General features: G+C 45.2%; 1 protein-coding gene and 1 long non-coding RNA gene across 28 annotated transcripts in view; both read left to right on the top strand.

Moving 5' to 3' along the window:
- macf1a (microtubule actin crosslinking factor 1a) overlaps positions 1–14,146 on the top strand; it is a 229,375-nt gene that overhangs the window by 162,965 nt on the left and 52,264 nt on the right. For all 27 annotated transcript variants that reach the window (XM_040020873.1, XM_040020885.1, XM_040020881.1 and 24 more), the window contains 12 exons: positions 24–135; positions 989–1,051; positions 1,566–1,804; positions 1,946–2,075; positions 3,154–3,353; positions 3,760–3,987; positions 4,075–4,351; positions 4,568–5,160; positions 5,275–5,463; positions 5,543–5,749; positions 7,019–7,336; positions 7,437–7,619. In XM_040020873.1, the coding sequence (XP_039876807.1) occupies positions 24–135; positions 989–1,051; positions 1,566–1,804; positions 1,946–2,075; positions 3,154–3,353; positions 3,760–3,987; positions 4,075–4,351; positions 4,568–5,160; positions 5,275–5,463; positions 5,543–5,749; positions 7,019–7,336; positions 7,437–7,619 (2,739 nt within the window). The remainder of the gene's footprint in view (positions 1–23; positions 136–988; positions 1,052–1,565; positions 1,805–1,945; positions 2,076–3,153; positions 3,354–3,759; positions 3,988–4,074; positions 4,352–4,567; positions 5,161–5,274; positions 5,464–5,542; positions 5,750–7,018; positions 7,337–7,436; positions 7,620–14,146) is intronic.
- LOC120726887 lies at positions 7,626–12,964 on the top strand. Its single transcript, XR_005694395.1, has 2 exons — positions 7,626–8,189; positions 11,388–12,964. It is a non-coding gene; the product is annotated as an uncharacterized LOC120726887 (long non-coding RNA).

Raw genomic sequence — 14,146 nt, 5'->3', positions numbered from 1 at the left:
CTTAAAATGCTTTATGACTTCAGGACTTGTTGCACGACTGGGAGTCGCAGGGATCCCGAGTTCAAGAGCTAAACAAGACGGGCTCTGAGCTGGAATCGCTCATCATCGATATCACCGCTCCTCAGACCAAAACGGGTAAGAACGAGGATGCAGAAGCTGCCAATCAATAAGCACTCTCACACTCTGCTTCAGTTTAAATGACTTTGTTTACGCATGAGAGCGCTTTTAAGTGAGAATTACAGACGGTGTGGGCGGGGGGGAATCATCGGAGGATTTATAAAGTAATTTGACCTGAGGTAAACAGATATGAAAAACAAATCATGAATTAAGAACTGCAGGAAGGCGACGACAAAAACAAGTGTAATGAATCTGTATTAATAATCAGACCTGTCGCGGTACATTCCTGTGATACAGCTAAGCTACGACGGCACGTTTAAATAATGAAGGAAACGGGGAGCGCTGCCAACTTCTAAAACAGTTTGTTACCTGCAGACTTTGCAGGGAAATCCAACAAAACCACAAACTAAATCCCAGACTTTTCCAGTTATTTTCTCCAGCTTTGGACCACATCAGAAACATTTGTATCCACTCACTTCTAGGTGTTCTGCCCTCTGGTTACATGGTTGGAGATTCTTGTGTACACATCTTAATAGTTAAGTCAAATAAAACCAAAACAGAAGTAGGCGAATGCAGTGAGTGTTTATCTTGCTGTGTGTTACACACATTAGATTCCTGTGTCCATGTTCAGACTGTGGGTATCCGCCGTGTCTTTTTCTCCCAAGTCTGTCTCTCAGCGTTCCTCACTTCCTCCCGAGCATCCTGTGCTGATATTGTTTGTACGCTGGCAGATGTTTTTGGTACCGTTGAGCACCTGTGTCTGAACCTTTTTTTCAAACCCGTTGGTTCGTCGCTCGCCACGTTGATGTTTGTGCGACGGTGTTTGCATGAGCATGTTGTACTCAGTCAGCTGTGTGTGTTTTTCTCCCAGGTGCTCCTCACATCAATGGCTCAGCAGGTCCCAGCAGTGTCAATGGCATTCACACCTGTAAAGGTGAGCTCTCCCTCCAGCTCGCTCTCTGTCCTTTTTCTCCATCAAGCCCGACTTAACCGTGTGGTGTCTTTTCACTCGCTGTTTATTATATAACATCTCAGCAGCACGCGTATTCACAAAGGCCAGCGAGACGCCGCTGCACAACCTTTGTGTAGTCAGAAGCAGCAGACCCCACGTGGTTAAAATGAGAGTCTAACATGAACCTCAGAGAGTTGACCACCACCTACATTAGTGGTGCTTTTAGAGAGTGTTCTCTGTTTTACCCTTTCCTGTGCACCCACTCTGTCCTGTCACTGCTGGCTTTCTGTCCATCCAAAACATAGCAGGTATATTCATTACATTAAAAAAAATACTGGTGTCTCCACTGCTTCACTCCAAAGTTTCTCTTTATGTACGGTTGTGGGTCTTCCTATCCTTTTGCTCTGAGATTTTGCTTGTTTGCTGGTTTTCTCTGTTCTGGTGTATCCGTGGTTTTCTAATATGTTCGGGGTTTATGCCTTTTTTTGGCCCTCAGATCTGACAGAGCTCCAGGTAGCAGTGTCTGATGTGAACAGTCGATATGACGCTTTGGGCGGGGAGTTAAAGGAGCGTCTTGGTCAGCAGCACGCCTCGCTGGAGCTGAGGCAGAAGGCCAGGCAGGGCACAGAAGCGCTTAAGAGCTGGCTGACAGACAGAGAGGAAAGCCTGAAACAGGCACAGACCGCCTCTCCCTCCAAACCGGAGGTGGTACGAGCTCAGGCCCAGGAGAACAAGGTAAAGGATAGACTCTAATGCTTTGTGGTGCCTTTTTTTCTTTGGTAAAGATGCAGCAAAGTCATCTGTTGTCTGTTATAACCAAGTTTTGTTTGCTTTATTGAATAGCTTTGATATGCAGACGTTGTTTTTCTTCTGCAGGCCCTGCTGTCAGAATTGGCCGAGCACTCAGGAAAGGTGGAGGAGCTGAAGAGCACGCTGAGGAAACTGATTGCTGAAAACCCCGATTCACCAGAAGCAGACACCTGGAGACAACAGCTGCAAGAGATAGGTATGTGCTGTAGGTGACGGCGGAAAAGATGATGTAGGACTGGACAACCATCTAGTATGGAGACAAGAGACGGGAACGGCTGAGCTTAGCGTAGTTTTAAAATAATGTGATGGGAGTGTTTCCGTTGGATGAAAAAAAAAAAATGTATGAAGGATGCTCAATGAGTTGCCAAGTATGCACTTACCTGTGCAGTACACCCCAAGTAAATCCTGTGTGTAGGAAACGGGAATGAGCACTGCACTGCGCAGTACTTTTGGAGAGATTCATTATGAAGACGATGCACTGTGTCAAAGCATGAGCGATTCACGCAGAGGAGATGCAAGTCAGTGATGTAGAGAACAAACACTGCCTGAGGGGCTTGACACAAAGAAACGCTGATTTAGAGAAATATGACTTGTGATACCCGTAGCAGTCAGGGAGTTTATGTTCCCTCATGTCAAGTTTGATAAATATGAGAGGACAATAAGAAACAGATAAAAATGCAGATGACTGTAGATGTAGACCGTGCTGGAAACGTAATCTTTCCAGACTTCTTTAAACGGCCTTAAAAGATGACGTTTTTTTTTGCTTAGTTGAAAATGGCTCTGAAGGAAACTTGCACGTTACTTCAGAATTTGTAATAACTTTTATATGAGATGACGAGAAGGTGAAATCAATACCGTCCAGGGAGAGAGTGGGAAGCGTTCCTGTCGGAGCTGTTTGTTCACTCGAATACTTGATATTTTTACCAGGGCCTCCTATGAGCGAACAGAGACAGAAATATGTAAGGTGAAATCCAAGAAGGGGGCCTTTATATTTCATATTTCATAAAGTCTTTTCAAAGCCATGTGGACCGAGTACACACACACACGCACTGCAGGATGCCCAGAACATGAGTCAGTGAAGGAGACAGAAGAGGTAGGAGGGGCAGGGGAAGAAAAATCTAATATGACTGAGCTGTAATGTTGCACAGCTAAATGAAAAAATATTCCCTAAACAATCTGTTCCCTTTGGTTAGTTTTTAGATGAGGAATATACAAACACGTTCATCAACAGTTTGACTGAAGTTTTCTCACGTCTGCTTTGATTACTTCCTCAGACTCCCGCTGGCAAACGGCTAATCAGACCGCGGCTCAGAGGCAGACTGAGCTCGAGACGTGCGCTGATAGGCTGGGCAGCTTTGCCTCAGCGGCCAATCAGTTGGGTCCTTGGCTGAGGGAGAAGGAGCTGATGATGAGCGTTCTTGGACCCCTGAGCATCGACCCCAACATGCTCAACACACAGAAACAGCAAGCACAGGTATGCTTACCTTATAAAGCCGGAAGTGCTGTTGGCCATGTGGTCCTATGTGCAAATTTCTCTTCATCTTCTGGTTCGCTGATTTAAAACGGTGATAGACAGATCACCTGCCAAGTATTTTTGAAAGTGCCAGCTCTTTTCGCAACAGTTTACACGGACAAGTTCCCAGATGGTTCTGTCTAACAAACCATCTGCTGTGTCAGGTTACAAGTACGTGGCAGAAAATGTAAAAAGAATTAAAGCTCTGAGTAGGTGAAACAGTGATGTTCAATAAAAATCCAGCACAAGAAAAAGTGGGGGGGTTTCTGCAGGCTTTCAATTCTTAGACAGATTGTATGTTTTTGATATCGACAGGTTACTTCATTGAATTTGTAATGATGCCTTTGATCTTTCCTCTTTCCTTCAGTTCATGCTGCGGGAGTTTGAGACCCGGCGGCCACAGTTTGACCAGCTGACTCAGTCAGCTGAGGGCATCCTCTCCCAGACCGGTGACTCTGCTCAGGACCCCAAGGACCTGGCAGAGGTGCGTTCTGAACTGGGCTCCATCTCCCAGCAGTGGGAGGACCTAACGAGCAAATTGACACAGAGGTCGAACCACATCGATCAGGCCCAAGGAACCAGCGAACGGTACCAGGTAAGACCGAGACAAGTCGAGAGGTTTCAGCAGAATCTTGAGTCACATTCCTCATGTGGTGGTAAACATTTCTAATCTCCCATTCAGGCCTTGCTCCGAGATCTTTCCTCCAGTCTGTCTGCTCTGAGTGAGAGGTTGGATGCTCAGGCCTCACTGAGCGCTCAACCCGAGGCACTGAAACGCCGCCTGCAGGAAACCGGAGAGATCCGATCTGTGCTGGAGAGAAGGCGGACCGAGCTTGCCGAGGCGGAGAAGCTCTGTCAGGAGCTGAGCGCCATCGTGGCTGAACCCTACCTGAAAGAAGAGCTGAGCAAACGACTGGAGAGTGTCAGCGGGCCGCTCAAGAGTTTGGAGGAGCGTGCAGGTATGTGGAGTTTATGTGGCACATTGAATGATTATCATTACTATTTTACAATTTTTATTATTATTATGATTGATAATTGTTGATGCAAAAAACTGCTACTAACTAACTCACTGATAAATACATCAGAACCTTCTGAAGTCCTTTTTGTCATTTTTATTACTGTACTTGTTTGGTGTTTGTTTCTAATTCCTCATGCTCTGCTTTTCTTTCCTTTAGCTGACGGTCTGTCTCAGCTCCAGGCTGCCCTGTCGTCCACCCAGCAGTTCCAGCAGATGTTTGAGGAGTTGCGCTCCTGGCTTGACAAGCAGACAGATCCTAGAGAATCATCAACCGTCGCTCTGCCCTGTCAGCCGGAGGCCATTCGCTCCCTGCTGGCAGAGACAGATGAGCTCCAGCGTGGGATTGCCAGTCAGCGAGGCTCCTATGAGCTGATCCAGGCTGAGGGAGTGTCGCTCCTCGCCACTCTACCAGCAGACGAGCGCTCAGCCCTGCAGGCCCGTCTGACCTCCTTGAGACAGGACTGGGAGGGCCTGAACCACAGGATCTCAGACAGGGAGGCAAGACTGAAAAACACTCTGAACAAAGCAGAAACTTACCAGCAGCACAAGGCTGAGCTGGTACCGTGGTTAGCAGACTGCGAAGGGAAAGAAAAAGAGCTACAACCATCACTTGACTCGTCTGCCCTGGATGAAGCCTCGCAGAAAGCACGAAATCTGTCCCTGGACATCGAGAGACGACAACCTCTACTTGAAGCCTTTAATGCTGCATCTGATCAGCTGCTGGAGCAGTGCTGCATCGGGGAGGAAGAGGTATGGACTGAAATATGGAGAGTGATAAATCCATTCATCTGATTGGCGATGCAAGATTAAAGTGTATGAATAAATCTAAAGTTCAGTAAATGATAAACACTTGTTTTTTTGTAGGTACGTGATGAGAAGGCTCAGCTGAACCGGAGGGTAGATGGACTGGGCGAAAGCCTCCACAATCGCACCGCCCAGCTGGAGGAGCTGGCCAGCCGTCTGAAGGAGTTTGAAGAAGGTAGACAGGCAGTGGAGAGGAGACTGGAGGCTGCCAAGCACCAAATCGAAGTGCAGGAGGCTCTAGGACCTCAGGTACTGAAAAGCATTGATCATTAACCTTCACACTTACGTTATTGCCAGCAGTGACCACATCGCCTTCTTTCACATTCAGGCATGCAGTGCCAAAAGCCTGGAGAGGTTGAGAAGTCAGCAGGAGAGTCTGAGATCCTTGCAGCCTCAGGTGGTCTACCTGAGAGACCTGGCTCAGGGGCTGGTGCAGGATGCACCCCAGACACCAGGAGGCAGCACAGAGGGAACACGGAGACTCCAGGAGCAGGCCAAAGATGCAGAGAAAGAGTATGAAGATGTTACTGACAAGGTGGGGAGCAGGGTCATTGTAATTAAAAAGGGAGGGGGGTTGTTAAAGTTTCTTTAATGTACTCGGGCATCAGATACATCTGTGTTTATCAAAAAGGGTGAACTTCCTATTCCCTGATTACCTGTACGTGGCCTGGAATTGTCTAAAATATACTTGATGCACATATTAAAGTGCCAAATCTGCCACCCGGGAACATGGTTTGGTAAAACAGCAGGATGTGACAAAGGGGCAGTGATGAAAGGAGCCATAAAAGTTGATGAAACCCAACCAGCAATTTTTGCAATCTGGACTGAAGACATGTTTTACCACCGGGCGAACGATTTATTCCAGGGGTCATTGTGTGAGAGGGTGTCTGATCTAGTGAGTGTGTCAGTGAACTGAGGGAGAGCAGAACAGCTATAGCTGTCAGAGGAGTTTGGCTGTTAATGTTATAGTAGTGATGCTGTGTATGGTCGGTGTGGACGTTCAGCACTTTGTCACAGTTTGAACGCTCTGGTTTACATTTCAGAATTCAGCGCCCATAACGTTTCATCTTATTTCTGCAATCCAGCTTCCATATATTCCATTTAAGGTCACAACTACCACACAACTTCTCACTGTATACAGTATCGAAGCCATCAGGCTGCGCTGGGATCCTCTAAGATGTTTTATTTACCTTTTTTAAAACAAGACAAACTATCGATCTGATGACATTACTGCCGAGTAAACTGTTCTGCGGTGCTTTGGGCAATGATGCTTCTACTGTCCCTTCCTTGCACCTACACAGACGAAATCTATTTATACTCGCTGCTGTGTTGCATCATTTTCTGGTTTGGTTACACGTTGTTCTCTAGCCTTGAACTGTTGCTTTGGACAGATAATATTACCACACAGGCTTCTCTCTGTCTGATTAATTTGTGGTTTGAACAAGCAGTCTTCTGTTCTAAGCTGATATCATTACTGGGTCTCTATTCTTATTAAATTTCTGGTTCTTGTTTGTTGCTTTTGTTGCTTTTTTTTTAAAAAAAGAAAATATTTCCAAAAAAGTAGTCGCTGCACTGAAAAGCAAAAAGTCGTCATGCTCTTTCTGCCCTTTCATTTGTGATGTTTTCTGGTTTGACGCTTCAGAGAAAAGAGATTTCATGTCAGAGTAAAACGTGGGGAGATGGTGTTTCAGTTGTAAGGCAGATGCTGCTGTATTTTTAAATCTCTTTAACGTGTGTTGTTAAATTAATGCATTTTAAGGTCAAGTACAATCATAGTTAAATACTTGTTATCCTCCTCCATCAGATCGAGCAGTGCTGTTCCTCCCTGGAGTCACGGCTGCAGGGCGTCGGCGAGGTCCAGGCTCACGTGCGGGACGTCTTCTCACGTCTCGCCGACCTTGATGATGAACTGGACTCCTTCAGTCCCGTTGGACGCGACGCGGACTCCTTGGCCTCTCAGGCCGACGCCCTGAAGGGCTTCCTCTCCCGTCTGGCCAACCTCAGGACTGAGCTGGAGGGCCACGCGTCAGAGTGTACCACCATGCTGCGGCGCGAAGGCTCCTCTCCCGACCTCCTCGCACTCAGGAGGGAGACGGAGGCTTTGAGCCGCCAGGCCGGCAAGGTGAGTGAAGAGGACGCTGATGTGATGGAGGTTATCCTGACTCGGTGGCGGCTTTGGTAAATGTTAGCAACATCCTTGATTTGTGTTTTCTGCTCTCTAGCTGAGTGAACGCGGCCAGGCCAGGTTGGACCAAATCGAGGATGCTGCGGACCGTGTTCGTGATTTCTACAGGCTGGTGGCTGAGCTGCAAGGCCTGCTGGGAAGAGCAGAAGAGAATCTGAATGCGCAGGGCCTGGTTGGCACAGAGGTGGAGATGATTAAGCAGCAGCTGCAGGAGTTCAAGGTAGGACTCACTGGTTATTAACGTGGATGTGTGCAGTCTGTGTGTGTGTGACTGTGAAAGCAGCGAGTTTGCAGCCACTGAATTCGTTGTCACTGAATGTTTTGAGGTTTTTCAACAAGGAATCAGATTTGCAGTAGTTTGTACCAAATCTTCTTTTTTCTTTGTTACATTCAGCTCGATTGTGTGATTTCCACTGTTCGTTGTTATGACTACAGTATATGTATGATTCTGAGAAGACAAGAGTTTATCATCGGCTCAGGCGGGTATTGTGTCTGCTCGTCGACGACATGCAAGAATCTAAAATAGCTCCGGGTGAACGGGTTGTTCGTGTTTGTGTGTCTCCCTTCTCATGATGCCATTGAAATGAAATTGCACTGATACACAGCGACTCTTCAGCGTAACATGAGCTTTGATTTAGAGCTGCATGTGTGTGAGTGAGTTATGAATAGTGACATTCAATATGTGTCTCTGAGGGGGTCTGTATCTGTGCTCTTCCTCTTGCTCATCTCTCTAGAGACCATGAGGTACATGGGTGGGGGTGTGTGTGTGTGTGGTTGTGTGTGTGTGTGTGTGGGGGGGGGGGGGGGGGACTCCTGTTGTGCATCAGGACTCGTACACGGTGATTAGCTGAGTCACATGTCTCTTTGAAACGCCTGACACGCTGCTGAATCACGCAGCTCCTGTTCTTTTAAGGATAGTTGTGGTTCTGTCAACATTTCCAGCCAATACGTGAACGCACTCGCCCTCCCTCAAATACTTATGACGCCCCTCCCTCCTCGTGATGTTCAAGCCCCGCCCAGCTAGCGTTTTTACCTCGTTAGCCTCGTCACTGTGGTGATGGAAAATGATCTAAATTTGATGCCGAGGCAAAACGAGTCTATTTTTTCCTTTTCTTGTGGTTGAGACGAGCTCGGGTTCTGTAAACACAAGGAATGGCTGTACTGTCTTTGTTTGTGCTGCTCCTTTTTACCTCGAGGGTTTGAGGCGTTTGAGGACACGTTTCCCAGCGTGAGTCTTCGGTGGTAGTCTGGGCGTTACATAAACTTTCTAAACCATATAAATACAGCTTGCACTACACAGAGAGTGCGGTTTTAAGCTTATAACATACAACATTAGATACTGAGAGGCTGCTAGCCACCACAGAACCACCCAGCTTCAGACTTCAATCAAACCAAGATTTGATCAAATATTTTGAATCCTGTGTTGCAAATTTACAGTTTACGGGTTTAACAATTACTAAGAGGCTGGAGCTGAAAGATTAGAAAAGAAAAATAAAGCAAATGACACATTTGCTGAGTAGAAATTAAATTGCCTGTAAAATTACTGGAAGGACTCCTGAAGACGTGACCTCTGTAAGAAGTTTATTTTGTCCTGTTAACAGCCCATAACCCAAAGTTTCTGGATTTACAACGACACAAACACAGCACATTCTTTTCAAGTTGCTTCACAACTTCAATCGACAGCTGACTTATTGTGGCAGAAGACTGAACTGCAGGAAAATAAATACTGGAGTAAGAAATGTGATAATTCTGAGCCAGTGGATCCAAATTTAGGATCTGACTGTTTACACACCGCATGTTTACAGTGAGGTATTAACCTAAATAATGAAATCCTTAATCCTGTATGTACTGTAATACTGTAAGTTGTCACTAAGACATAACTGTTTACAGCTCGTTCTGCATTTAAAGAAAAAAATCCCGCTGGGAGAAACTCCTGGCACCTCCAGTGTTCGGTTCACAGGCCTAGGCTAGTCTTTCAGTCTGACTTCTCTCGTTAACGAGTACATTTTCTTGACATGATGTAATATCCTGTCCACTTTAGACAACTATGTGAGAGCTCAGGAGTAGAAAGCAAGGAGTCCCATGCACAGTCAGTGCATTTTCTGCCATCTGCAGCTTGCGGCGCTTCAGGAAGGTCCTGCTTTTTCAGGATGATCGATGACTCTCATAATACGGGCGCTAATCATTTTTTTGCACACGACAAATTTAGTCTGAGTCGTCCTCGTCCCCTTGAGAGCGATCATCTCCGCTGTTGTCGAGATGCGTGGGTGGATCAAAGAAGAGTTTTTACTCATTCCATGTGACTCTTTGTTCCTGTTTCTCTTCATCCTCACTTCAACTTTTTAAACCGCTGCACCTTTCTTGTTTTCTTCCATCCTAATTTGATTATTCGGATATATTGAAACGTCTTAATTTCCGGTGCGCCTCCTTCTTGGCCTACTAACCTTTCTTTGTGTGCGTTTCTGGGTTTTTCTCTCTTCTTCCCCCTCACCGGGCTCTTAATGAGAGCGAGCCGAGGGAATGTGTAGCAGAGAACAAACAAATAGAGGAGATAAAGAGCTGCTGAAAGAAGAAGGGAAGGATGAGAGGAGAGATCCAGATAAATAGGCTACACTTGAAAAACGGAGCCACATCAAAGAGTCTGAAGCTCCGTCAAATATTTTGCACTTGAATTAATCATGTTAGCGAGCAGATCTGCAGGTGTACTAATGCGCCATATGACTGGGAGTAATTAGGTCAAAGCAATATTTCAGTGTTTACAAGGTTTAAAGAGGCAACTGATATTATTTTTTATCAAATAAAGCATGTTTCATATTAATAATAAGCAGCTTTTCCAGCATATTTTCATTTTGATGCAGAAAAGAAATCGCTTAATAAGATTTTAGCCCTTAAATGAGTTTACACAAGCACGCATCATACGCATGGTGACAAGAAAAAATGTTTTTTAATTAAATACAGTGAAGGTATTATCTAATGTTCAATTTATTTGTGGATTACGCTCACACGCTATTTTTCCCTGTTTAGTAAATCTGGCCCTCGCTATCTTCCCTATAATGTCTATACAGATTTCATTGTTCTCAGATGATGAAGCAAAGCTGCAGCATCGCTCAAGCTCAATCTGCGATCAAATAAAGAAACATACATACAGCTACATAACTTGACACACGACAATAAAATGCCCATACCGCCTTAAAAAGCCACGAGCATGGCTGTAGACCTGATAAATGGTCTACTCTATTTGCTACAGTGTGAAATTGCAGCATTTCAGCTGTAGTGAAACAGACGCAATCAAAATATAAGTCAAATATTCCATCGCGTGTCTGTATGTGTTATTTAAGAGGTAAATAGTTTGTGTTGTTTTTCAGTGATGAAGACCTTTCCTCTATTAAAGCTGTGAACTGTGAGCCGAGGTGCAGACAGACTGCAAAAATATCACGGGCAGAATGTATAATAGCTACTGTCTGCAGGGTATGTAGAGCATGGAGAAATGGTCTGTCACTCTATCTGGGGGCAGGGGGGGGTATTTATAGGAGGGCACCGAAGAGAGGATAGCAGGGGGGGTATTGTGAAGAATCGAGAAAAAGACAAACTATCGGGCAGGATTACAGATACACAGGGAAAGATGAGGAATTATGTGGTAGACGGTTTACGTTGCTCTGGTCTTCTGTCTGACCCCGTTTTGACTTGATTTCTTGTCCTGTGTCCTCTAATAGTGTTGAGATGAGAAAATGTCTTTCGTCCACTTTCGTGAACCAGCCCTCCTGGTTTTGTTTTTTTCCCCTCCACCTCTCTCTCTGTTTCACTCTCTCTGTAACCGATCCAGCCCGGCTCATTTCAAACCTAAACATGTCTGTCTGGCTCTAAAACAGACCGGGCCACCCCTCTCCCCTCTCTTCAGCCCCCTTCCCCTCCCCCAACAGACCCCTTTTCCAATCCAGAGAGATGATGTCATGCCAATGCTTAAAAAGACCAGTGGGCTCAAGATGAGGTGTGTGTGTGTGTGTGTGGGTATGGGTGGAGGCTAGCCGTGGGATGATGGGGTCATGGGAGTGGGTGGTGATGTTGTCAGATTATTGTTTAAAGTTCCCAATGGTGATCTCACAGAGGCTTACTGAGTCAATGAGGGTGCGAGAGAGCAGTCTCCTTCTGCTCTTTGTCTCTTTATTAGCATTCCTGTTACACTGCGATTTATTCAAGACACTCCGAGCCTCGGAAACATCATTTTGTTCTTAGATAAACATCTAAAAGTTTGGCTGTGAGAAACTGAAAGTGAGCAGATGTCACTGACTGAAAAATGTGATGTTTAATGTAAAAGTTTTTTGGCAGGGGTTGAAAATCCAAGAAACCGCCACCTCGATGTCACCCACGGGTTTGTGAAGCCTCATTTTGAATCTCGATTTTAGCATTTTGACCTTCACTGTGTTGTTATTTCAAACCAAGAAGTGCTAATGTGTGAGCTAGGTTATCAAGCTCCATCACTAGACTGTATGGGCACACATGCACATACGCCTGTTAATTAGTGCTAAGTAACATCTAAATTAAACTAGTATTTAACTATAACCAGGGCGCACACTTCTTGAACAGACTGTTCAGTTCATTAAAACCATAAATTGGGCTGAGAGGTTGAGTTTAGTAACGGAGTTAACAGAGAAAGCAGACACGCCCCTAATGAGGAAGTCTTAATAATATTTAGGCAGGTGAGTGTTAAGAAATCCCATGCAGAGTTGTCATGATGGAAAAAAGTAGCTTTAAAGACCAAATCTTTTTTTAATAATGAGACTATGCATTTTAATGAGTCGGCCTCAAGTGGCCACTAGAAGAACTGCAGCTTTACTACTTTGTTTTGCTCATTTTTAACCCCGAAAGCTTGTTTATATCTCTCAAATCAAGAAGCCAGTAGCAGCTTTGTTCGGGTAAGCAGAGCTAAAAAGTAACATCAGTGTACTAACATACTGATGTTTACCATTTTTACTGTCTCAGTATTCTTAAAATAGCTAATCAGAACGAGACATTAGTTTTCTCATGAAACACATTATTGGACTTTGATCTGATTATCGTGCCAGATGAAAAAAGGCAGGCTAACAAAAGTTAATGCAGTTCATTTATCAGTGGGTGCATAAATGTTTGCTCTTTGTCCAAGTCTATTCAAAAGGTTCCAGTAAATCATAAAACGTTTCAGTCTGGTCTATGTGTTCGTTCTCAAACCCTTGTTGCATTGGCACTGATTTAATAATATGCCTTTAGGAGAACATGTACGATGTAATGAGCCGGCAGTGCTGCTGCCTGCCTGGCTCTCTGTTCCCAGCAAGAGTTTTGCCATTTATCATGTACATGTTTATACTTGGCCATCCTGTTTTCACATATGCGCTACCGTGGAATCTGTGTTTGTATTTAGGGTTGCTCTGTGGCCTGATGAGAGGTGTGTATGCACTGCGCATCAGAGGATGCTTCTAATTCCAGTCTTTTTCGGGTTGCAACCGGAATCTCAGCTGTCTGCTCACCCCACCCTCACACACAAGTACGCACACACGCACATCAGGGTGTGGCTTCAACATCTCTCTGCATGCCCCTGGCTCCCCTCGTCCCTAAGCAGCTGACATAGTCTCTGGGTGGGATGAGAAGGCGCGCACACATATTCGCACTGGTGATTTAGCAGAGGGGCGTTAGGAGGCTCTAAACCCATAACTGCAGATGGACATTCCTGGGAAGGGCTGGTTAGTCTGGGTGACATCGGCACAGCAGGCATCTGTGTGTCCTTGTGTGCACACGTTTTTGTGAAAATCCCAGTTCTAAATCATGCCTGCGCACCTCCTCTGTCTTCACCCCTTCCATATCCTCCTCCCTCGCACCTTTTTCCTCCTCTCCGCTGTGTCAGCCTCCTTCGTCTCTCCTCTCCACCTCGCCATGCGCTAGTTTTCAGTCCTCCAAGAATCTGCAAGCCTGTGACTCACTGTCCTTCCCCGCACCGACTGTGTCAGCAGCTATTTAATGATGGGTGTAGAAGTCGAGCCAAACTGGGCCAGTAGCTCACTGGTCGTCATTTGGCCCGCTGTGAAGCTGGAACATGGCCTATTTTCACCTATAAGGTTGTTTGCGCATTTAGTCCTTTATCCTTCGGTAAGCAGCAGTAAGGTGGATGCAGATATTGAACCTTTCAGCGCCCCAAATGTTGTGCTGTTTTCCAGTTAGTCATACATTCCTAGATAAAACTTCTTGGGAAGATTTTTTTGACTTTCACATATTTATGATTGTGTAATTTCTTTGTAATTTAACCAGCTAACCATGACTCTTGAGAGAAAAGCAAGATTCTCTTGCACTACAAGAACAGTGGTAACATTACTAATACACTCACAAATACACAGAGTCAGCGTACAAATGTAAAGGTGTAATATAAAAACTTATTATTAATGTTAAAGCTAAAAAAAACCCCTGAAACATCAAAACAAGTCCTGATCAAAAGCAGGAGCAGTGAAGTCACCTTCAGTGGATTCAGTAAAAACCGTTTAGGTGATTAATTGCACTTAATCTGACAAATAGAAAACATATGATACTGAAAGAGTGAATCCAGCCGATGCTCCCAGCCTTATATTTTTGAAGTTCGGCTTGTCTAATGGAACTGAAAAGTTTGTGTGCTGTCAGAAGAGTTCAGTGTGTCAGAACCCAGTAACCCTCCCATGACTCCCCGCCTAATCCAAGTCATACATCATCTGGACGGCAACTCTGTTTACTGGCTCTCTGAATTTTCCT

The sequence above is a fragment of the Simochromis diagramma genome, unplaced genomic scaffold (assembly GCF_900408965.1).
Source record: "Simochromis diagramma unplaced genomic scaffold, fSimDia1.1 OVJJ01000753.1, whole genome shotgun sequence".
NCBI lineage: Eukaryota > Metazoa > Chordata > Actinopteri > Cichliformes > Cichlidae > Simochromis > Simochromis diagramma.
This window is presented reverse-complemented; position numbering and strand designations above follow the sequence as displayed.